Source organism: Hypoxylon trugodes, assembly GCF_022578975.1.
Source record: "Hypoxylon trugodes strain CBS 135444 unplaced genomic scaffold F4822scaffold_3, whole genome shotgun sequence".
In the NCBI taxonomy this organism is placed as follows: domain Eukaryota; kingdom Fungi; phylum Ascomycota; class Sordariomycetes; order Xylariales; family Hypoxylaceae; genus Hypoxylon; species Hypoxylon trugodes.
The window spans coordinates 1,599,741-1,623,035 of record NW_026250018.1 but is presented as its reverse complement, the minus strand read 5'-3'; the positions used below and the strand labels follow the sequence as shown (position 1 = coordinate 1,623,035).

Below are 23,295 nucleotides of genomic sequence, written 5' to 3'. Positions count from 1 at the left end.
GAGGAGAGATGGGTTATAATGATCTCAATAGTGGACGCTGTGGGTTTTTGGAGTGGCATTGTAGCAACGGATGGCCTTTGTGGCTGTTGCTCAAAAAGGGAACTCTGGGAGTTATTGGAGTCGCTTTAATTGGATTTTTGGATCGAAGCAAAAACAGCGTCCAGGAGAGGAGAGGAGAAAGAGTCACGATTGAAACAGGGGCGCATAGTTATCGCTTGTTGCTCCATTGCTAGGAGGGCATGAGGGTTAATACTGACAGCAACAAACCGAATCATCTTACTTGGATCGGATGCTTGCAGACGGCGACGCAGCTGGTCTCGCCAACTTGCGGATAACTTAATCTTAATTTTAATATAATGAATCGCGGTTCCTCTACGAATAACTTCATTTACTTGTGTTCATAAGTGTCTACTTCATCAAGTGTTCTAGTTTCACCAATATCGACGCCATCCACAATTATTAGCAATATTCTCGGGGGCTAAGCATCGCCTCCCAAGATCTAAGCAGCTAAGTTATTTTACCCCAAGGGCTTTTACCCTCTCCCTGAATCGCTACACATATTCAGCTACCGAGCCCTAGAAATGTAACCTCGTCATTTAGATCGGGACGACCCGCGCTTTGTCTTAGATGGGATGGGGTCAGCCTCGGGCCTTTCCTTTGCTTACTCTTACGAGGAATTTCGTCACGGCGTTGCAGCGGCGTTTTTCTTTCCCAGCCGCATTCATTGTTCGGGAGACCAACCGCCGAAAAGGGTCCAATTGAGATAAGTAGTCACACATCATTCGCCTTGATTATTAACAAAGAAATAGAACTACTTAGAATTATAAGAGGCGAAATAATAACATAATGCTGCTTTTGAGAATGGTCAGGTGAGCAATTCAAGATATCCTGATAATCTAAGCGCGCCTCTTTTCGGTCACGGGGTGTGTCCTATCATGAGCTTTTCTACTTCACCACGGGATAATGGGGCTTAGACCCTACCTACAAAGACGGGCTCCTAAGTTAGGTGCCCCCCGGATCATTAATAGGGCGGTTTAATACACACTAAGCGACCAATCAGGTCCCGCGACCAGGGTCAGCCGTGGTTCGCTGTATACGAGGTTTTGCTACCGCGAGGCTATATATGTTTCTATTTTTAGATTTCCTTTTGCATTTGCGTTTACGATTGCGGTTTTTTGGTTTTTGGCTTTTGAGTACCGCCGATTGGGACGGGGAAGCTTTGAATTGGTGGTTGGGTTTGTTTTCAGCTAGGCTAGGAGTTACGGCGTATTGTATTGTATTGTATTGTATTGTGTTGTGTTGTGTGGTGTTGTCTCATTATGTCACAAGGTCCATTGGTGATGAGTGAGTGGTTAGGTGGACAATGGATAGATCGTCAGGTTCATGTCTTAGCATAGGCTATACAGCCTTATGAGACGTTACACTCTAGTGAGTGAGCAAGTTAGGGTTAATTCGCTGTCGTTGATCTTTGGTTGGCGCCCAGGTACGAGTCGCCGCAGGGGCGGCGTGCTACAATGGGGAAGCACAGCATACTTAGGTCTACCGGATGTTAATGGCGGTGGCGCCTGTCGTACGGCCTACAATTCTAGGTGACCGCGGAAGCCGGGGCTTGTGATATCGTGTGTTGTGTCGCCGTTATAGCGTCACCGAGGTTAGGCGGCGGAAAGGGACGAGTCGAGACCGTCTCGGAGGCCAGCGCTCCGGAAGGTCTTACGGCCCATAATCGTACGGAATTATTCTGGCCGGGTATGGGCATGTTACGTTGGATTCCCAACATAAAGAGGACCTCATCGGCGTAAGTGGGTTATTACTAAGTTGCAGAAGCCACCTACGTTGTATACTCCACCGTCCGCAAGTATACCGACTTACGGGCACTGTACGAGGTGTACAAAGGCCAAGAGTACATCCAGACATGCATAGTTCTAGGTTCAAAGCAGCCCTCCTGCAGGGCCCAGGTGGAGGGCGTGTCTTTACAGTACATCGAATCTTGGTTGAGTTTTCCCATTGGGTAGGAGTCTATACCTCACTCGGATAAGGCCCCGTGGAATATCGAACCCCCTAAAGTTAGGGGGCATCGAGAGCGTGGGATGAAGTCTTCTAGATGTCAAACTGTGTACATGCCTATGGGCTTTATGCGGGCTCGAAGTCGTTCGGTTGCTTTGCTCCGAGGTGCATGAAGTAGGTACATATCTGGGAATACTCTAGAACCTCACGTACCTCAAGTAGCTCAATATGTCTCGCGATATTCTTCCTACTTCGGGCACACTGTGAAGGATCATCGTCTGCTGTGACTTCTTACTAGGCCTCGAAACGGCTACGCAGTCCGTCCATGCAGTAGTGTTTCTATGACCACTGTTTTTTCTCTTTGCCGCACCTCTCACAATAAACTCCTTATGGTGATCTACGGGTTGATATCGTTCGATTTCTACTACTAGAGCTACTACCTGACACCCTAGGTGAGGCTTCCTGGGGCATCGTTCAGGGGCTGATGTATGGCATCTTAGCACCCACGTCTTATCTCTTACCTACCCCTTTAACTTAGAGCGATTCGATTCGGCATCTAGGTCAGATATTCGTGGCTGGGTACAGGGCTTAGTGGGGTTCTACTGCGATCAGCGATAAACTTCTTACTAGAAATATAGCGGAGAACTAAACAAGAGAGGCAGTTGAAGACACACGAGAAGCTAACCTGTTAACAGTAAATGGAACAACATATAACCACACTATGGGTAACTATCTGGGTAACCTATATCTATTGTGTAAGTACCGATATCTACAAGTTTACCTAGTCCTGCATGATCACCCCTTGTCACTCCGAGGACATCGTCGATGTGACGCCGCTCCAAGCTTGCAGGCTTGTAATGCATATCCCTATAAGCCTAATACGGACTATATTGTAGTACATGGCCTGTTAAGTAATTTTTATATTTAGTTAGCAGAGTTCCTGGCGATTGAGGGTAAAGTAGGGGGTTTATCAGAGTACTATCTTCATAAGTCTCCAATATTCGCTTAAAATCTTCAATCTACCGCAGATTCCACACAATAACAAGAAAATAAACATAAAATGCAAGAAAACATGTACAATTCGCGTTCTTGTCGCTTGTTACTCGCCCAACCCCCAGCCTCCGCCGACGATCTCTGGTGGTGACCAGAATCTCGTATTCGCTAGCCCCATCACGCCAACGGCCCCTGTCAATCCCAAAGCAAGCAAGGCAGTGGGCTCCGCTCCGAGGGTGCCCCCCTAAGCCCAAAGAGAAGAAATTCCTGCGTTCCATTGGTAGGGAAATAAGTCCCTTCTCGTTACTGCGGCTGTCGGAAAGAGTATAACCTACCTAACCTTGTAGTGTAGGGTCCTAAAGGGTGGGGAGTGTAGGTAGTTCGGAAAAAGGATGGGGGTTACTGCGTTATGATCCTACGAAAAAACCTTTGAGATACCGTAATACTGTCTTGTATTATTTTTCCTAGTGCCGATACTGTGTCGAGGTCTAAGCCTAAAGCTGATAACTAAGGGCCTTGCTGCATGGCTAATAGGACGACATCCGGGCGTATATCCGCTCTTGGCATTCTGAATTCTCACCCGAGAAGTGAGAAAGACGTTGATAACCTCTAAGTAGCTTTCTCGTATGTTAAAAAGAGCGGAATGAGTTTTCACGAGTGTTACCTGCCAATTATTTTCTCTGTTCTCGAAGATTTCGATACGCCGGACGGGGGTCACAACGCACGACGGCATCTTGATACGTGAAGGGCAGCAGGAAGATAGCCCCTGTATTCGACAAATGCCGTACCATACTGTGGGAGTCGGATTATTAGCACTCCCTGCTATGGTCGCCTTTTCTGGGTACGATTGTAGCTGATGCAGACCTAAGGTACCTTGCGAGTACCCTCTGCTTCCCCCCTGGAGCACATCTACCACCCCCCATTCCTTCGTCTCATGCATACGGTGAGTAGTTTTCTTCCATAATGGTTCCAGAACCCCTTTACCATATAGGAAACTTATGCAACATGTCCTAAAGTTAAGTGACCGAGTGTTGTTTCCATCTCCCCCTTCCCGAGATGCGTACGCTTGCTACCGTGTATTGTAGTTTCAACTTTTCAGGAGACCAACCCTGCTGCGTAAATATGTGCGTGTTATGTATCTAACAGAACACTGGTGTTGGGAAATTCCTCTGCAGCGAAGTTGGTCAATAGCAAACGTCAAACCCCCTCTTATGCTGCCTCTACTAACAAATCTTTATGCAGTTTGACGCGAGTAATCTCGAATAATATCGAGTTATTGCGATGATCCGTTTTAAAGGCAAGTTGGCCGCGCAATAGCCCAAAGTACAAACGTATCGGTCCCGTAGGCTGTGTAAACGACCGTGACAGAAATCAAGCCGAATCGAGAGACGTGAACGCATCCTGAACAGCAAGCGAGGGATTCCTGCTCGCGGGACTGCTCTACCTCCATAAATCATTTCTAACGGACCGGTTTTGAATACGTTATATTATAAATAAACGAGCGCGTCTCCGTCCTATCGTGCGTCACTTAGAGATGTTGAAGATTTTCGAGTATACAAACATCAAGGCTCCGGAGAACGAGGTTCATATCCCTGTGATCCCCTACAACGATAAGTATACAGAGTTGTCATTAGCCATGTGTTGAATAGGGGCTGGTAATGGATTCCTCAACCTTCTCTTTTCCGTAGGACTAGAAAGGAGAAAAGAAGGGCTACCGATACCCGCTGTCGGTCGGAGGGTTGACAAGCTATAACGCAACGGCGCGTAGTTTGAATCGAGTCTCACCAGCGATTATCTCTCCAGGACTGGGGATTGATTCCGTCGATTCGTTGTAGACGGCTTTCCAAAAGTCCGATTTGGTCTCTTTGCTTACGTGAACCAATTTGATCCGGGCGCCATGCTGGCCGTATCTGTGATGGCATCGCCATAGGGAAAGGAAGAGATGCCCTAGAAGAGCTGGATATTCTACCTAATTGGTATCGGAATCATCGGAAGGGGGTATCAGAAAAGGCAATCTCGGACGCTAAGTCACTATTCCGAGGGGATGTCCGTCGTCTCTAGGCCATCACCTAGGTAAGTGAGAACTTCTCGAATCGATCGAATAAAGTATACGACAAAATAGGTCTCGACAAGCACTCGACGGCAATGTTCGCTATGTGCCGTTGTCTCTAGTTGTATTTCAATGTGACGAGCTTTCTATAGAGTAAGATTGAAGAGCCCGATATTTTCTTATGTAAAGTCCTAAGCTGCGATGATCACTAGAAATACGGCGTATATCCCTCACAAAAGCACCCTAAAGCAAGCCACCAGCGGGGCAGCTGAGCACCTACAACTACCCCGAAGTCCGCTGTACAACCGACATTTTCCACTCAATTCTACAATCTTCTAAACATCAGCATCCTTTCTTCTCTTCACTCGAATTGGTGCCTTCATCGGAGGCATTCTAGTCGTACCAATCCACACGTTCTCCGGTCGCGTCTTCTGCGGCTCGATATCGTAGTGCATAATGACATAAGCCAGCATCAACTTCAACTCACTCGACGCGAAGAAACGTCCAGGGCAAGCATGCCTTCCATGACCGAAAGCCACGTACTCCGGACTCGTTGTAGCGTACGCCTGACGAGCTTTCTGCACGTATGACGGTTTCTCATTTCCCTCGTCCTTCTCCCCAGCACCGGCACGTTTCTCAGCGAACCGGAACGGTCGGAATTCGTACGGCTCCGGATAGATAGCTGGATCGTGGAATACAGGGTACGATGGAGCACATACGACCGCGCCCTCGGGAACTCGGACTCCGGAAGGCGTTACGATACCGCCTTTCTTGACGACGAAGCGAGAGGTAGCAATAGGGACGGCGGAGTTGAGACGCTGGGACTCACGCATCGTACTGTCAAGTTTTTCCATGGCTGCTAGAGCACGTTTATTCCATTCACCGCCATGTTGGGCCAGGACGTCCTTTATCTCAGTGCGAAGTTCTTCGAGATCCTCGGGCCGCATGCGGCTAGCAATGTCCAGGACAACGTGGGTCATGGCGAACGAGGACGTATGGATAGAAGCGAAGTTGATAATGAGAATACGACCAGCCAAGGTATCAGGCTTGCTTAAGTACGGGTCACCGGATGTCTTGGCCTGGCGGATCAACCACTGCAGAAAGTCATTAGGTTCCTTGTCGGCAGCCTTGGTCTCGGGGTCAGCGCGACGAGCTTCATAGTCACGTAGCCGTTGGTCCACCAAAGGCCGTATCAAGCGGTAGAACTGGCGTGTGTGAATACGGTTTGGAAGAGTCACAAGCGGGGCAACAAGAGGGCGAAGCGGTTTCCATGTGAAGCGTAGCGCCATGCCGGACATAGGGATATCCTTCGCGTAGGCGACTCCAGCATCGAGGAGCTCGTCGTTACGACATAACGGGAGACCAACGAAGACGCGGTTCGTGACGTGTCCGATAATCCGACGTAGGGTTTCGTACACACCGACCTCACGATAGTTTTCGGTATCCGTGCCCCAGTAGCGTTCAACACTATGCTTGATCTCATCAAGCAGGACTGGGACTAGGTTGCCGGTTTCTCTGGTCAACGTGGTAGAGATGATCTTGTGGTGGGCCGGTTGGTGGTAGATATTTGGGTCCATCAGAGTATAGTTGAATTGGAAGACGTCGAGTAAGTCTTCATGGATGTCAATATCCGTGTCTGGCTGATCGACAAGCCACTGGAGCTCAGAGGCCGGTAAGACGACATAGTTCTGGCCTCCAAGGACGGGCATAATGCAGGCTTGGTTTCGATACTGGTCATACGCCACCTGGGTCGCTGTCTTCATATCCATGGCGTTCCGCCATGCCGCCCGCTGAAGCGAGAACCACTCGCCGGGTCTCGCACCAGCAACAGGCAAATTCGGTAGCCGGGAAGGCCGGAAGAGCTGGTATAGCACATATCCGATCACTAATAGCACCGGGGCGAGGACGCCCGGGCGGGATAAGGTCTCCTCTATTGCCATAATTAGGTCATTTGCAAATAGAGAAAATGGATGAACAAGAAATGAAATATTTCGATAAATGGATTTGCAGCCTGGGGGTGTTATATGCGTAGGTGCGTTATCCACTTGGAAGAGCTGACATGGCCCCGAATTCTAGTGGCCGAGGTTCAGAGTTCTTCAGCAAACCAGGATGTCGTCGATCATGGGTCGGTAACGAATAAGATGGAGCCATTTATAATGGTATAAGGCGTAGTTGTTGATGCTAATGAGGCACAGTTGACAAAAGCACAACGAACTATCATTCCCTTTACGAGTAAAGTCTTCGTATAGTCTAAGCAATAAGAAAGGTTATCGGAGATAGGGGTTCTAGAAATGGCGACAGCAATTCATCGTGGGGTCATTACTTCATGTAACCTATACGATGCTGACGCACGCCTGTGCACGGTACTCACTAACCATGATAGTTATATTAAATAAAAAAGCCGTTACCTCTATTCATCGCAATTTGTCATTTTGAGTATATTAAGCGTCCCCCATATGAAGCAACTATTGTTGTTCTCATTATAATAGCTATGCCACCCACTGATATGCCTCAGTCTTAATGGTTCATACATCCTTTTTGCCCACCTAAGCCCTAAATATGACGATCCCGTCCTTTTATATAATCCTCATGCAAGCCTATTAGCAAAAGGCCTGAAAAACAGATATCGATGTTATATGCAAATACGACCACCCAAAACACCATATTATCCGGGAGATCATAGAGCATTATATATAGTCCCCATGATTCCACGACGCCCCGCTGTACCCTCATGCAATAAGAAAACTCGTGACCCATAACCGATCAACGCCTTTCCCTCTCACAGCCACTTGCGTTATGGGTATGTCATGACTCGAGAAGATCGCGGTGGGTGCCGGTACCTGAGCCGGCTCAATCCACCCTGACCCACGCGTGTCGAAGACATTATTAGTCTTCATTAGTCCAGGAACGCCCTCGACTTAAAACATTACTTCCCCTCAAGCAACGTCCTAACCCTCTCCAACCTCCCCATCGCCCCCTCCAATCTCTCCAACCTATCCCTCTTCTCCACATCCCTCCTCTCAAGCACACTAACCCTCTCCTCAAGCTTCGCCCTCGCCCTCCGCTCCGACGCCACCATTTCATTCGCCTGCTCGAACAACGTCGCACTCAACTCCTCAACCTCTTTACTCGTATCATTCAACTTCCCCTCCGCCGCCGCCCTCAGCTCTTTCTCCCGTGACAACGCCTCCAGCAAATCATCCGTACTCGGCGTAGGACTATGTCCACGATTGCTCCCGACATCACTAGTATTCGGCCGTGGATGCCCATTCCCCTGTCCTCCCGCATAAGGCACCCTAGGCGTCGACGAATTCGACGACACCGACCCCCGAGTCCTAGCCTGCGCCGCCAAATTCGGCGCCGACTTCCTCGGGGACAAGAGCTGCGAGATGCGCGCCGCAGCGCCAGACGGTAAAAACGAGGACCGCGGACTACCGTTACTCGTAGCAACCGACGTAGTACTCGCAGCCCTCAAGCGTGAAAGTTCGTCTTCGTAATCGGCCCATCGATCGACTGCCGCCGCGGCTTTCTGGTTTAGGAGGCGCACTTGTGCTTGTAAGTCTTCGATTTGTTTTTGTGCTTGCTCGAGCGCTATTTGTGATTCCGACGGCGAGGGGAGGGAAAGTCCGCAGTTCGGACAGCAGGATGTTGTTGTAGTGGTCGTGGCTGTCATGGTTGTTATTGATGCTGTTGGTATTGGTGGGAAGGCCAGTGTCATCGTTGCCGACATGGCTGGCCTCTGTTTTTGTATATATGTGTGAATTTCGCCCGACTCGATTGCGATGACTTGTTCGTTTGTTCGCTCGTCCGGACGTTCGTTGGGTATTAATCGTTTTGGTGGTAAATGTATAGATGGAAACGTGTTTGCCCCCCGGATTTAATATGGTAAAATGGTATTGGGCAGAAGGTTGAAATGAATTCGCTTAGGTTGAAATTGGTTAAGTTGACACGCAGCAGTAAGTACTGTCAGAACGTATTAAACAAGGTATAAACGGTATAATAAAAGTATAAAACTACGTCTGTTGGATGGGAATAATCAAATGTTTACAAAAGTAAATAAAGCTTCAACGACAACAACTAAAGTCTTGGAATAATGTAAATAATTCGGTGGTTGGATTTTAGATCAGAGACATTCTTTTCCTTGAATTCTCTCTTGACGATTCCAAATCCAAATCTGCAAGCAATTAGGTCTCAGTAGCAGTATGTAATGTATGTACATCAGGTATGCCAGGTACAGAAACCCCAGGTCTGACCAATAAGAAGCCAAGTTATTTGTGGTGGCGGGGTCCGCTATCGCCCGGGGTATACCGAATAGACCCTGAATTCGGGAACTTGCAACGTACTGCGCCTCGCTATATTCGTCTTGTATCTTACGCGTGTAATTTAGGAGGTGGGTACTTTTTCTCACGCGTGTTTCTCTTAGCTCTTTCCCATCTCGTGCTGTCAACTCGGCCGAATTAAACAAGTTTAATTTCCTATTATCGTCGGTATTTATATACAAATCTAACTAAATATTTCCTTTATTTTAGTATATATTTTTGAAAGGTTTACGATGGATGAGAGCAACATGGAAGACGTGGCTCACCTCAGTATGAGTGGCGCAGCGGTCAACTTTGATTCACATGCACATTCCCTTCTACTGTGGCGTCGTCCTAGGACGGGGGTACCGGGTTTGACATTCGCAGCCGCTATGAAACGCTTTAAAACAAAACCGAAGTTTTTAAGCCTAAGCAGGGAGTCATAGTGATCCTGCTAAGTATTAAAACGCCGAGGGGAAAACTCAAGGTTGTTTATCGATATGGAAACACTGAGCTGTCAAAGTACCCCACGTTTCATGTGATGAGCTTCCAATACTGTGAAAATAGATTTTTATTCATTGGCTTATGTAATTCGTAGATGCCGATACAAGCGCGCATACATTATATAGCTGCGTTTTTTACTTGTAATGTTCTCGGTAGATGTTTTGGCAGGCGACTATCTGCTTTGATGTGATAGGATTGTATAAACCCTTTTCAGAGCAAGGCTATCAGCCGAAGTTGCAACGACCTCTCAACTTTTCCGACTCTGTCGGCTCCATGGTTTAATCTTCGTTTCGTGCTTTCGCATATGCACGCTGAGAAGATACATATAGATTATTTTGTACTTCATATCTTCTGAACCCGGTGAAGCTCTGTCGAGTGATTCCCCACGCTTGGTAGCTCAATTTTTTGACCGCCATAAATATCTGCCGGGTTTTCGGTATATGGGTGGCAATGATAGGTCTCACCATAGAAGAAACCGCATTCCTTGATGTAGAGTACCGCGCCAGCCATGGGTTCGTGGCAGGTAGACCCTGAGCTTAGAATCATACATAATTCAATTCTCATATCGATAGCAATCGACAAGCTCAGAACGGCTTGGCCACCTTCCTCGGCTCGCTAAGTCCAGTCTCGGGATCCTTATACTCTTTCCAACTGACGGGATACATAGTGTTCCCAGCTTCGCTTGTAGCCATAATAACGCCAAGTTCGTTGCTCGCAGTCGAGAGGTAATAATTGGCTTGGTCACCCAACGAGATCTGTAACAAACCACAGCATTAGTGCCTGTCACAATTAGAAAAGTAGATGCAGAAATACTCACCACCTGCGCCCTCACAATATCACCCGGGCGAAAGCTCTCATATATCTTGACACGATCTTTCTCTGTAGCCCTAACATCCTGCACCCGTATCAAGCCCTGCCACTCCGCCTCTAGCACAGTATCGCCCACAACAAGTATCGCGACGGCGGCCTGCTTAGGCGTAATGCGCGTGACACGGCACAACACTGTATTACCAACCTCAGGTAGCACCTCACGTTTCTTGTCCTTCCCTCCCTCCTCGGTGCCCGCGGCCCGCGACACGGAGATTGTAGGTAGAGTACTGCCGTTACCTCCGCTATGATTGTTACTACCGCTCTGCTTCGGAGCCAAGGCCTCGATCCTTGTTAATCGTTTCGCGGGACCCGCTTGTTTCTGTTTCTCTGATTCTATCGCTTCGGAAGCTTGTTGTTGTTGCTGTGTGATGACGGATACTGTTCCAAGGAGAGAGGAGTATAGGTTCGACTCGTGGATATGCGTCCCTGCGCCTGCGACGTACTTGTCGGCTGGTCCCAGTAGTTGGCCGGGGATGGCGACCGCCTGTGCCATCGTGGGTTGAAGGGATGTTAGATTGCGATATGGGGTTTGCGGGTTAGCGAACCGAGGCGGCGAAGTTGGTTGATTTGAAATGATCGTGGTTGTGATTGGGTGATTGAAAATGTTCTGATTTTCTGTATGATGCAATTTTGGTCGGCTGCGCCAGGTGTAGCGGGAATCGGGTCGGATCTCTGATGCTCCGATATGCATAGGTCGGACGAGCCAAGATCTAACCTTATTAGAATTAGAGCGGATCTTGCGCAGGTACGAGTACGAAGTACCTAAGTAGATGGTGCGATCCGGCTGTCTGGTCTGCCGAGTGGGTCCACTCATCAACCAACCAGACCAACCAATTTAGACAATTTAGAGCTGTGCTACGGAGTAGAGCTGGACCCCTTATTCCAATCATTTGACAGGTACGTACCTCCCATGAACATATTCTCATTGGGAATAACAAAAAAGAAAAAAAAAAAGTTGGATTTTGTACGGGGAAGTCAGATATTACTTCTATCGTCGACATTCCGCTTCAATTTCCAGAAGCTAGGTCTTCGTCACTCCTTCTTTCCATAGCGAGGTCCAGCGTCTGCATAGCGTCTGTTGTGCGTGTGCGTTCTATTTGTCAATTCGGCTCTTCTCACACTCCTTTTCATTTATTCGAGTCGTTATCCCATCCCTCATCCGCTGTCTCGGATCGGAAGGAAGCTGTGTCGCCATGGCGCCCAATAAGTCAAAGGCCTCATCCGGTGGAGGGTGCAGCTGTAGTCTCACTAAAGTGCTCACGATCATCGGCGCGTTGATCGGATTATTCTTCCCCATCTACTACATACTCGAGCGCAACCTAGAGAAATTCTACATTTTCGAGCTCGACCACTTGAAAGACGTGTCTTCGCGCGGTATCGAGAAATATGGCAACGACACCGGCAAAATCGTCGAGTACATCGTCGCCGAACTTCACGAGAAGTACCCCCGACACGTTAACCCTAAGTGGAACGTTCCGGAAGAATGGTTCTTTAACAACGCCGGCGGTGCCATGGGTGGCATGTACATTATCCACTCGAGTAAGTCACAGATAACGTCCTAGCTCTCCCATCCCCTTATACATACACAAACACAAATACACATAAGCATAACATATCCGAACGGGCTGACCAACACATCACCATACAGGCATCACAGAGTACCTAATCATCTTCGGCACAGCCGTCGGCACCGAAGGCCACTCGGGACGACACACCGCCGACGACTACTTCTACATCCTAAGCGGCGAGCAATGGGCCTACGTCCCAGGTAACTTTACACGCGAAGTCTACCCCGCGGGCGCCATGAACCACATGCACCGCGGCACCGTCAAGCAATACAAGATGCCCAACGACTGCTTCGCGCTTGAGTACGCCCGCGGCTGGATCCCCCCTATGCTATTCTTCGGTTTCGCCGACGGCGTTTTCAGCACCCTCGACGTGCAAACCCTATACCGCACCGTCGTCGTCACCGGCCGTGAGATGATTGCCAACCTCTTGATTGGAAAGATCTAGACGGATTCTGTCTGCTAGACGTGTAAGAGTTGTATTTAGAAAATGTCCTGTTAGATCTAGGAATGCCACTATTTAGAGTGTCAAGCTAGAGGGGAGATAACTCGTCGCGCTGCGCATAATGATAATTTAGCTATATAGGAGGTCTGACCTGATATACAAAAGGTCGGATGAATATATTAGAAGAGGACAAGTATTGCGAATGCGATATCCCTCAATATGTCGAACCTGATATCCAGTTTCAAGCCTAAAAATTAGGTGCTCATCATTTAGTATCTTTGGCACCTTACGGATGTTCGCTGTGGTATTTTCTTACTAAGTCATGCGTGGTCCTTACTGAGATACATTTCTCCACATAAAGAAAAGGGGTAGATCGTAGGGAATTCGTCCGTAACCTTAGAAATAAGCATATTTTCTCTAATGATCAACCAGAATGTCTATTTCTATTGATCTAAATCATAAAGCAATGGGTATATCATAATCGCAATGCCCCGTAAATGCGACGCCTCTCTAACGCCCATAATGCCAACCTCTATCTCTATGCAATTCCAATGTGATGCTTCCTCCAAGGGTCCATCCCCTCCGGCAAACGTTTCCCAGATTCCATATCCGAGATATCCTCTAGAATCCGCCAATCATAGACACCCACCCATTCACGCTCACCATTCTTTTTCTTCAAGCCAGCTGCTTCTATCTTCCCATAAAACGATAATGTAGCTTCCCGGCGCCTAGACTCAACGAGACAGATCTTGCGTGCCTTCTGCTTTTGAGTCTTCTGTGAAGGAGCATCTTCCTTCGTTGTAGATCCTGCTGGTGCATCTCCCTGAACCCACGACTCAGGGTCAACCACAAAGTTATCGATGCCATGCTTTTGCAATAGATCGGTGACCCATGCGTATTTAGATATACATGGCGACAATAAAATCGAGCAATTCCTGAGCAGGCATTTCTTCTCTACCAAAGAGCATTTGGACGAATTATGTTGCTTAGACATATCTTGTGTCCTTGCGGAATTCGGCGCCGCATCAACCAGCATATTAGATTCATCAAGCGGAGGCACGACGTCATTTCTAGTCTGAGATTGTGTAGCGACGGGCGTTGTTAGATCAATCACTAAAATTTCGGAAGACCGGGGCTGCGAATTTGCGTCGATCTGACTGAGCGGTTTTCTACTCCATTGAGGACTCGATGGCAACCCGGCCGATCTCACCATTGAACGAGACTGACTAGAAGGTGTATCGGAAGATTTCCGCCGCTTTTTAGTAGTTACCACCGTATCTGGGGCAGGCCGTTTCTGGCACATTGAAGTTTTCTGAGATGCGGATGAGAAATTGGAAGGGGCTTTATGTTGTAAGCTTTTGATAGCCGGTGATCTTGAACCAATATATGGTTTCCAAGCCGATTCATCTGCACCGCGACATGGTGGAAAAGACTCATTTGCAGAGCATCCTTCGCTATGAGGATCCGTCCTTAAACCAGGTCGGTCGGCTTTTTCCTGGCAGCCATCACAAGATGCCATGATAGATGGCCTCTTTTCTGTAGGGACGCTTTCTTGGGTCATAACGTCAACTGCAATTCCACGTGGATCTGCCTTTTCCAATGCTGCTATCCATTGTCGCATCTCCTGGCTATCTTCAGCTTCGGGCGCCTCAACCGCCGTTGCGGCAACCTCCTGGAGCTCAGAAAAAGTGATAGTATCCCAATATGACCTGTCATGATGTATTTTGGAGACCATAGGGAATCTCATAGCCCAAAAATTCGTGTTGTAGTCTTTGCTGAATGAAAAACAACGCATATCGAACACCAACGGATCCAAGAACACATCCGTTGGCCGCTTTTCCAAATGCCCCCGACTGAAGTCTAAAACCATAGATTGGTTTGCGTCGAATTTTTCCGGAGATGGGAAACATTGAGTCATGACAGTCAATAAGAGGGTCTCGGACAATTCCACGACGTTGGTAATTATAAACCGGAGTTTCTCAACTCCTGCCCGCGCTTTCTCCCTATTGTCTAGACACCCAATAAAGAAATGTGTCCATTTGACATGGGGTCTCTTGTACTCCTTTGCTTTTGTTGCATCATAGGAGGCACCAACGACGGCAAAGTCTCCGACGTCGCCCCATCCCTGGACATACTCTTTTTTCAGCTTGATATTACAGCAGCTGTACGGTTTGTACGTTGAGCTGAAGTCAATGTATGGTTCATCGGGCTTCAAGACTAGGCCTTCGCCACGAGAAACAATACATTTTGCGAAGGCTTCACGTAGTTTCAGTGCGGCAGATGGTCCCGTGAAAGAGATCGTTTCACGTTGTACTAACTCTGCATACCCCTTTCGGGGAGTTATGAGTTCACTTAAGCGTCTGAAACGTTCGGACTGTCGGGTTCCTAAGAGTGATTCATCATCAATCATCAACACGTCGTAATAAATAATCATTAAATGCTCATAAGCATGGGGCCTGCCACAAATTAGTCGGTCGTGTCAATTTATTTAATGAGCAATATCCCACTGGGAGTCATAGTAGGTTCCAATGTAAGAACCAGATCTTGAGACGTGCTTGCGTATCTTATGGAACGGTAGGATCTTATTATCCTGCCGTTGTCATCAGCTTTGTTTCATCAAGGTCAAGGACGACGCAACAATACCTTCGCGCTATATACAACCAGTTCTCCCTCTAGAATACATCCAACATTAAATGGGCAGTCGGGTGTATCTAATCTGAGCGAATCTTTTATTGGTCTGTTGAACCAATCAGTGGGGGAATCGAAAAAAGGGGTAAAAGAAAAATCCTTACTGATGAAGGTTGACACGGTCTTCAGTACTATCTTTTCCGCTCTTGGAGAATATCTGAATAGGAGAATGACGCTTGCTGAGATCAATATGTATTTGACAGTATTCACCGTCAATCTTTTGTTCGCAGCTTATTTCCCTCCCTCTACCCATATCTAGGCAATGTTTAATGCTTCTCCCCTTGAGCCATACTTGCCTTCCAATCTTTGTCCCAATAGATGGCTTCAGAATTTTTGCAATGGCGCTCTGATCGTGGGGCGACCGGTTGATCTGCCGCAAGAAAGGGGTAGCTATAGTGAGATCATCTCTAACCTTTATCATCTGAGATAAAAGGGGGTGGTAGAATCGAAAAACGGAATGTTCATTTATGGCCACCGGTTGATAATTCTTCAGGACCAATCTTGTGAACCATTTTGCATCGCGAGGGCTGAGCCGTCTGTAGATATCAATTAGGGGTTGATTCCGGCTGGTATCTTGAGACTTCCGTAATGCCCTCACTGAGGGCGAGCTAAATCGGCAGGTTGCTGCGATAGAGCTTAAAGTCTCGTCAATTTCCTCTACTGTAAGTTCATTGTTACTTTGTGAGGGATTGGGCTTTGAGAGTTAGCTGTGCTGACGATATGTGTAAAGGAGGGAAGCTTACGGTGCGCGTCAAAATTCCTTCAATGCAATCAGCCAGGTCTACACCTAGACCAGGAGTGGTATACCTCCGCAGCTCTTGCACTCTTGAAGCTCCGAGAAGCAGAGCTTTGCCGAAAATGCTTTCGAGCCGTGAAACTTGGATGTAGTAGACCCGGTCTGTCCTTCTCTCAGGCAGTAAGGTGGACAATATAGCACTTGCATCATTTCCATCCGCATTGAGATGAGCACGATGCTCACGAAACCAAGTCTCAATTAAGACCCTTGCAGGCCTTTGCTTATTTTCTCGTTTGTGGGATTCATCATTAAGTTGTTGAAGAAGATCGCATACGTATCTGTATGGAAACGGCATTGCAGTGGGGTCGGGGGTATTTGGAAGTGGGCAAAAAAAAAAAGATGAACAAAAATAGAAACCGAACTTTCAAGAAAGCTCCGATCGATGCAAAAAAAATTTATGGGGAGTTAAGGAAATTAAGGAAAAATGAAGATATTTGCATCTCCATGATCACATCTGGCGAGACGTAGGCAACAAATACCGATCCATTGTCTTATGACAGTGTAAGAAGGAATAATGCCTAATTGAAGTTTTACAAAATGCCTAAGGCTTTGAATTTATTGTTTAACTTTAACCCTAAATTCTAGAATAAAGACCCGATTACGTTTGTTTGGTGTTTAGCCTGGGATTCTTGCCCACGTGTGCGGGACGCGACGGAGCCTACGGGTGTTCACGTGATACATCCGGTTTCTGCACTTACATTACACACGCAACGAAGGCAGTGTGCGACATCCGTAGGTACTTAGGTACAATGGTGCCAAGCCTCCGGTAGTGTAACAAAAGCTAGCTGCCAGGGCTAGCCACGAACTCGTCAGCTAGTGTCATTTTAGTATTTTAGTGCAGGGGGGCTAAGGTTAAGGTCCGTTCTAATTCTCCACCGTCGAGAAAGTAGCAGGAACGTCATTTAGAACTTGCAGGGAACAAACTCCCGGACGGAAAACATCTTCCCAATCAGAAACCAAGCAATTTTCCGTAAGAAATACATACACACACACCAGACAAACGCCCGAACACCCTTAACACCATCCCGAGCCAACATCCTCCGTGGCTTGCCCCTGAATGCACAAAACAGCCCATGCAGCCTTGAGATGAGCGCACGATTGGTTTTGTGGAGTGCTCCGTTTGGTTGACCAGGGATCGAAGGGAAAACAATCAACTAAGATAATAAAAAATAAAGACAGACGAAATGAAATTAAAGCAAACTGAAGGCTCGAGTCTCTTTAACTCTGTTTTTGTTTAATCAATTTCCCTGCATCTTACTTGCCATCTTACTACATACTCCTCACAAGCATGAAGAGCATCCTTCGTTAGGTATCGAGATCAGGATTTTTTTTTCTCCAAGAAATATTAAAAAATTCATCAGCCAATTAATCTCTCTCCTTTTTTTCCTTTTCTTTTCTCCTCTCCTTTTTGGAAATTTCAAAACATCAACAGCATTTATTGTACGACATACCACAAAGTTATACAGTACCTACATACAAGTACTACTTATTATTATTGTTATTATTCTGGAAGAAGATATGGGCCCCCTTGACCTTCTTCGACCCCAGCACATTCTCTTATCATTCGTCGCCTAACAAGGTTCCCAAGCTACTATACCCCGGCCGGGCCATTAAACTGGTTACTTGGCCCTCCTATTATATCAATTTTCCAGTCTGGCGTACCCCCCCAATTTCCCAGCTCGCTCAAGCGAGAGCCCCAGTCTTCGCCCTGAATTTTGATCGCCATCTGCTTCGCCGGTGGTTGATTTATTTTGTTTTTTATGTCCCTTTTATGTCCATGAAATCCGTTCAACTTTTACAAATTTGCTTGATTACTGGTAGTTTTTTCAACAACAACACTCTTTTAACAGATAGGAGATACAATCACCTTATTACGAGGACGCTATATTCTAGACGATCTTTTAGTGGGAGGAACCGGCGCCGTCGTGCCAACAACGCCCCAGCCACTCCTTTACAGAAACGGCGGTCAGCCCAAACCCTTTCCACAGATTTTTTACAGTCCCGTTCACTACGCAAAGTCGTTAAACCATTTGTTTGGGCAAATATGGCAGTTGACCAGCGCCGGACCCGCGGTTTACAAGATTCCGCCATTTCGCTTGATGCGATCGTTACTTCAGGCGCCGAGATGGCTAGTCGTGCGGGTTCAACCACCGACCCGGGTCCAACCTCCGCTGCTCCAATGTCGCCACGTGCCTACCATACGGACAGCGTTAGAGACAACGAGTCGGATAAGGACGCGACTTTGAGCTTGTTGTCTTCTCCACCGCCCCTAAGTGAGACATCACAAACGCGGTCCGCTCGTTCTACCTCGACAACCTCTCGAAATTCCAACCGACTCTCCTTAACATTACCCATCGCACCACCAAACAGCATTCCTTCCAGACCCACACCCAGCTCATCAGTACCCCCTACTCCTATCGATACGCCGGCATTGGGCTCACCTACCGATCCAAATGATTTTATCGTTGCTATTGCTGCTCAAGAGCGTCGAGTCCTGGAGCTCCGCGAAGAGCTAGGACGGGCCGAAATGGAGCTAAGAAGGCTAAAGAAACAGTGGACGAGCTCTGCTGCTTACAGGAAGCGGGCAGCTAACAGAAATATTGAGCCACTCCAGGCTATGACATCGACCGATGGACAAGATGAAAATGCGAATATGAGATTTAATAGTGAATTGGAGCGGAGGAAAGCAATCCTTCGTGCACAAAGCCAAGGAGCCCAAGCAACTCCTCGGGAGACTAAGAGAACAGTCATACGCGGCGGACACACACGTACTCTATCACTACTCTCACCGACGCAGCCCACTAATGGGGACAATGTGCTTCGATCAGCCGACCCGTACACCAAACCTGAACCCATCTTTAGTCCCACTCCTCTCAATAAGCGTGCAACATGGGCTCCTCGCCAAAGCCAACCAACAACACATGGCATGAAGCAAATGGCAAATGAGCTTAGGCAAGGTCTCTGGACGTTTGTTGAAGACCTAAGGCAAGCCACTGTGGGCGACGAGGCAATTTCTGGGACTACGCATAGGACTAGCGATATGGTTTCGCGACTAAGCAGAATGGAAAACGATCAGGACACCATCCGAGCATCTACATCTGCAGTCAACCGCGGCCGAATCCCATTTGATCCTGAATCGGATTCGGGGATGGAGACTCCAAGCAGGCAATCCACCGGTAGCTTCAGCGACCGTTTCCAACACAGGCGCACCATGTCGAAGCCAGAGCCTAAGGAGAAGAAGCGGTTCTCTTGGACGCCACTCACATTTGACAGCTTCGATGATGATGACTGGTCAAACTGGGAGTCACCCAACGTGAAGACATCGCGATGGAGTGGTAGCACGGTGAACGGGGATATCATCAGTGCGATCCCTGAAAGGACCACCGAAAATGAGGGGACACTGTAAGACGACCATCCCCTGAGCCCAGATACCCGTGCAAGGCACACCCTATCTACCGCCCTACCGAGCCCATTCAATACATATTATGCAACGTGGTTCTAACCTATCAACAATAGGAGACGTAAGCAATCCCGAAGCGAGCTACGCTCACCTTCTCCACCGACTCCCAGCAAGCTTGAAGAGCTGCCCCAAGCTATTCTAAACCGTCTTACACCTACCAATTTTAAGAACCCCACCTCGACCTTACTTAAGGAGTGGGAGAAGAGCTTGTCACCCCCCGCAGAGTCGGCTTCGTTCGAAACCACCCCTTAATGTAGTGTCCTACGAGCCGAGATATTTGCGGAATGAATTTCAAGAGTATTTGAGGGAGATATGGTATTCGAAACGAAAACATTAACGCCGCTCCAAATTTATAAAATAATGTTTGCATTCTACATATTGCATTAAAAAAGAAAGATACGGGTTCGTGCCAGCGCGAGATTATTACATATTACATTTTTTGGTCGAGGTCAGGACTTCTGGATTATACGACGCACCAGCATCAGTTTTTTGGTTCTCGATACCTCTAGATGCCTGGCGCTTAGAAGATGGGTTGATTGTTTGAATTGAATGGTTTGAGATCGAAAGGATCGAAAGGAAAGGGGAAGGGAATTGAATCGAAGTCGGCGACGACGAAATTTTTGTTTTAAGTAATAGTAATGATCACGACCGCTCATGATAGAGATGATAATGTAGAACGAAATAGACTCGTTTGCGTTGTCAACATTTACATTCTCATATCTAGGCGCATATACCCAAAATATATTTATAAATCATATCTACCTATTTCGCATAAGATATCTGGTTTTTTGATGCGCAAACTGGACTAAATTGTTATAGAAAAGTAGGCAGATTAGTCAATCTCCAAACTCATCACTTACATATTTGTTAAGGTTACACACCAAGCATGGCTACTATCAATTAATCCTCTAAACTGTGAACAGATATCCAGGTACGACGCTTAAGCTATATCGAATTTGAAAGTGTCATTGGAGTGATCCATCAAGTCTATGTTAAGCTACGTGTTCAACAACTACCTAGACATGTACACATTTCTAACTGGGAAACGGTATAAACGCTTCTTTATATGCATGTAAACAAACCAACGCCAAGCTAATGCACCAATACGTCTCTCGTGAACGATAATGCGCCGCTTTTCATATTCCGTAGATGCCCCTACTCTTACGAAAGTAGGTACCTATATAGTTTCGATAAAACCAGGTAACAATCTCAAATAGTTGAGATGCATCTACAACTTTTGATCAGCGGGTGTGTCGGGAAACCCATTCCAGGACATTTCATCAACCTCTTTGCCCTTGGCATCCGATCTAGCTACTTCTCGAGATGCTAAGATAGTTGCGGGAGCGGGATCTTGTGTCGCCTTTGTAGAACTGCCATCTGTCTTGACTTGCGACTTAGAATCCGACGCCTCAATTTCAACATCCGGATTGCTTTTAGAGATTCCGGTGTCTTCTGATTCTTTCGACTTCTTTGGGGATGAGCTTCGCGTTGGCTTTCCATAGTCATTTCGAGATTGGTTCCGCTCGGCCCTGTGCGGAGCCTCGGAGGGTTTACTGCGTGGCTTACTGTTCCACTGCGCTAGCATGTCCTTTATCTGAGGTGCCCATACAGGTTCGCCCTTTTCCAAGTCCGAGAATTCCAAACAGTTGGAAGTCCCTAAGACAAAATCACCTTGACGACTTCTGCAAAGCTCCGCCATCATACCTGCGGACCCAACCTTTGCGCCAAGGTCGTGGCAAAAGCTTCTGACATAGAAACCGGAGGTTACGGTCATTCGTATCCTCGCAGCGGATGGACCTTTGCCCTCCCAGGGAGGAGGTGTGTTCGGATCTGGCGATGTGGGGATGAGATTTGATCCCTTTCCCGGTCGCGGAGATGCTGGGGGAAGATCACCCAACGCTCCTGACATTAGCGGCGGTTGTTGTGGCGGCCTCCTGCGCTTATTAACGCGGTCGTAGACAAGTGCATCGACACTTTCATCGGCCTTCCGCTTAAAATTTTCATGCTCCTTGAGTGCTTTTGACTCTTCTTCCTCTTCTTCCGGGGTAAGTTTCTTGTTTGTCATCTGCTGTTTTTCAATCTTCCAAACTTGCTCGGCGAAATTGCGCTCAAATGTGGTGGCCTCCTCAGCAGGCCAGCGATGAGAATGTTCACCGGGTTCATACCACTCTACCATCTCAAGTTCAGTAACTTCTACTTCCCTCGTCGCAATCTCTCGCGGGATCGGTTTTCCTTCTCTCGCATATTCATATAAAGGCTTCCCCTCCATTTTTAACGCCGAATACAAGGGCGGCATCTGTTGGTACTTGCCTCGGAAAGAACCGAGAGCCTCCTCAACCATGGGTCGAGTGATATGGTCATAGCACGCCTTTTTCAGGATCTTGCCAACCCTATCGTATGTATCGGTACTAGCACCAAAAAGCACCACGGTCTCATACGTCTTGGTGCAGTCCAAAAATGACTGAAGAGCTTTTGTACCTTTTCCGACACCCAAGATCAACACACCAGTAGCCAGAGGGTCAAGTGTACCGCCGTGGCCCATCTTAACTCGAATGTCATTTTTGCCAAATCCACGCCGTCTTCTTCTAGTATTAGACTCTAGTGATCTGTTGGCCGTCTCTTGGTCTATCATAGGTTTGAAGAATGTGGAGGGGTTGAAGTGATGTTGGCAGTCCCGGATAACTTGAGCGGAACTCATCCCCATTGGCTTATTAATGCCTGTGCGAAGAAAGAAAGCAACAGTCAGCGCCGAGATAGGTTAAAGTGGGATGGCATTGAGGAAGATTAGAATAGAGGTTTCATACCAAAAACACCGTCAAGGACGGAGCTGGAAGCTGCCATTTTAATGAATCTGCCGGCCTTCATTCGCAAGAGGGGAGCTTCAGCGAGATCTTACGGCCATGCAGTAAAGTTGGATTCTACCGTCTTACTAATAAATTAATCCCCCGCAGTATAACCTATAGGTTAGTTTGCCTCGATATTTGTCGTAAGGCGTATCTGTATCGAGGTGTAAGAATACTTATAGTTGAATTGATTAGAAGGAAGAGGTAAGAGTTTGGGGAGAATTCAAATTTGGATTTGGATTTGATGGGCTAAGAAAAAAAAAAGTTCTACCTAGAAGCTTGTTGGAGGATGCGGTTAATCGACATGGTTAATCGAAGAATTAGCGGGTCTTATCGATTAGTTAGGTACTAGCTTCAGTGCAACGGTAGCCCTGGAGCTATTCTAAACTTAAACCCCTCCATAAATATACTTTGTTCGGGCGGGATGTCATTGGATAGGTCTCATTTAGCCCACCTAGATGGGATCGATTCGGGTCCATGCCAGCGGGTAACCATTGAAGTTTGTTGCCGACATATTAACCAAAATAGGTAGCAATTTATAGTGCGCGCGTACTACTTGCCGACGCCGACTGGAGCGCGTTCCACCATTTCCTTCCTAACAGTTAACAAACTCACAATTCATTTTTCCTTTCAACATCTTTTCGTTCTTTCTTTTCACCTTACAGAAAAGATAAAATCTGTGGTCTATTCTACCAAATACCACATTCATCCCTCTCTAACCCAAATATACAAATACCATCATACAAGACAAAGACACGATAGCCCACTTTCATGCGAAC

General features: G+C 47.3%; 7 protein-coding genes across 7 annotated transcripts; 2 read left to right on the top strand and 5 right to left on the bottom strand.

Moving 5' to 3' along the window:
- Positions 1 to 5,220: 5,220 nt before the first annotated feature.
- On the bottom strand, positions 5,221 to 7,453 carry F4822DRAFT_395034 (cytochrome P450). The gene has a single exon (XM_051457411.1). The coding sequence runs from the start codon at positions 6,985 to 6,987 to the stop codon at positions 5,383 to 5,385; it is 1,605 nt and encodes a 534-aa protein (XP_051316754.1). The 5' UTR covers positions 6,988 to 7,453; the 3' UTR covers positions 5,221 to 5,382.
- On the bottom strand, positions 7,454 to 9,219 carry F4822DRAFT_395033 (uncharacterized protein). The gene has a single exon (XM_051457410.1). The coding sequence runs from the start codon at positions 8,775 to 8,777 to the stop codon at positions 7,974 to 7,976; it is 804 nt and encodes a 267-aa protein (XP_051316753.1). The 5' UTR covers positions 8,778 to 9,219; the 3' UTR covers positions 7,454 to 7,973.
- A 790-nt stretch (positions 9,220 to 10,009) lies between these two features.
- Positions 10,010 to 11,337, bottom strand: F4822DRAFT_168424 (uncharacterized protein). Its single transcript, XM_051453254.1, has 2 exons — positions 10,667 to 11,337; positions 10,010 to 10,604 (listed from the first exon to the last, which is right to left on the bottom strand). Exons 1-2 carry the CDS (start codon positions 11,210 to 11,212, stop codon positions 10,434 to 10,436), a joined length of 717 nt encoding a protein of 238 aa, XP_051316752.1. The 5' UTR covers positions 11,213 to 11,337; the 3' UTR covers positions 10,010 to 10,433.
- A 205-nt stretch (positions 11,338 to 11,542) lies between these two features.
- F4822DRAFT_395028 (ERG2 and sigma1 receptor-like protein) lies at positions 11,543 to 13,109 on the top strand. The gene is made up of 2 exons (XM_051457409.1): positions 11,543 to 12,258; positions 12,368 to 13,109. Exons 1-2 carry the CDS (start codon positions 11,913 to 11,915, stop codon positions 12,730 to 12,732), a joined length of 711 nt encoding a protein of 236 aa, XP_051316751.1. The 5' UTR covers positions 11,543 to 11,912; the 3' UTR covers positions 12,733 to 13,109.
- A 158-nt stretch (positions 13,110 to 13,267) lies between these two features.
- F4822DRAFT_442178 (uncharacterized protein) lies at positions 13,268 to 16,784 on the bottom strand (the record flags this gene model as incomplete). Its single annotated transcript, XM_051462963.1, has 5 exons — positions 16,161 to 16,784; positions 15,522 to 16,111; positions 15,373 to 15,466; positions 15,237 to 15,319; positions 13,268 to 15,185 (listed from the first exon to the last, which is right to left on the bottom strand). The coding sequence occupies exons 1-5, from the start codon at positions 16,506 to 16,508 to the stop codon at positions 13,268 to 13,270; spliced, it is 3,033 nt and encodes a 1,010-aa protein (XP_051316750.1). The 5' UTR covers positions 16,509 to 16,784.
- Positions 16,785 to 18,257: 1,473 nt separating this feature from the next.
- On the top strand, positions 18,258 to 19,925 carry F4822DRAFT_426828 (uncharacterized protein; the record flags this gene model as incomplete). The annotated part of the gene is made up of 2 exons (XM_051460635.1): positions 18,258 to 19,615; positions 19,730 to 19,925. The coding sequence occupies 2 exons, from the start codon at positions 18,258 to 18,260 to the stop codon at positions 19,923 to 19,925; spliced, it is 1,554 nt and encodes a 517-aa protein (XP_051316749.1).
- A 698-nt stretch (positions 19,926 to 20,623) lies between these two features.
- Positions 20,624 to 22,835, bottom strand: F4822DRAFT_395022 (trub family pseudouridylate synthase-containing protein). Its single transcript, XM_051457408.1, has 2 exons — positions 22,478 to 22,835; positions 20,624 to 22,391 (listed from the first exon to the last, which is right to left on the bottom strand). Exons 1-2 carry the CDS (start codon positions 22,536 to 22,538, stop codon positions 20,902 to 20,904), a joined length of 1,551 nt encoding a protein of 516 aa, XP_051316748.1. The 5' UTR covers positions 22,539 to 22,835; the 3' UTR covers positions 20,624 to 20,901.
- Positions 22,836 to 23,295: the final 460 nt, after the last annotated feature.

Coding starts and splice junctions, on each gene's coding strand:
- F4822DRAFT_395022 (XM_051457408.1), bottom strand. CDS start 22,538: ATGAAGGCCGGCAGATTCATTAAAATGGCAGCTTCCAGCTCCGTCCTT. Junction 22,392..22,477: donor CGTCCTTGACGGTGTTTTTG/GTATGAAACCTC, acceptor TTCTTCGCACAG/GCATTAATAAGCCAATGGGG.
- F4822DRAFT_395028 (XM_051457409.1), top strand. CDS start 11,913: ATGGCGCCCAATAAGTCAAAGGCCTCATCCGGTGGAGGGTGCAGCTGT. Junction 12,259..12,367: donor CATGTACATTATCCACTCGA/GTAAGTCACAGA, acceptor ATCACCATACAG/GCATCACAGAGTACCTAATC.
- F4822DRAFT_168424 (XM_051453254.1), bottom strand. CDS start 11,212: ATGGCACAGGCGGTCGCCATCCCCGGCCAACTACTGGGACCAGCCGAC. Junction 10,605..10,666: donor ATATTGTGAGGGCGCAGGTG/GTGAGTATTTCT, acceptor GGTTTGTTACAG/ATCTCGTTGGGTGACCAAGC.
- F4822DRAFT_395034 (XM_051457411.1), bottom strand. CDS start 6,987: ATGGCAATAGAGGAGACCTTATCCCGCCCGGGCGTCCTCGCCCCGGTG.
- F4822DRAFT_395033 (XM_051457410.1), bottom strand. CDS start 8,777: ATGTCGGCAACGATGACACTGGCCTTCCCACCAATACCAACAGCATCA.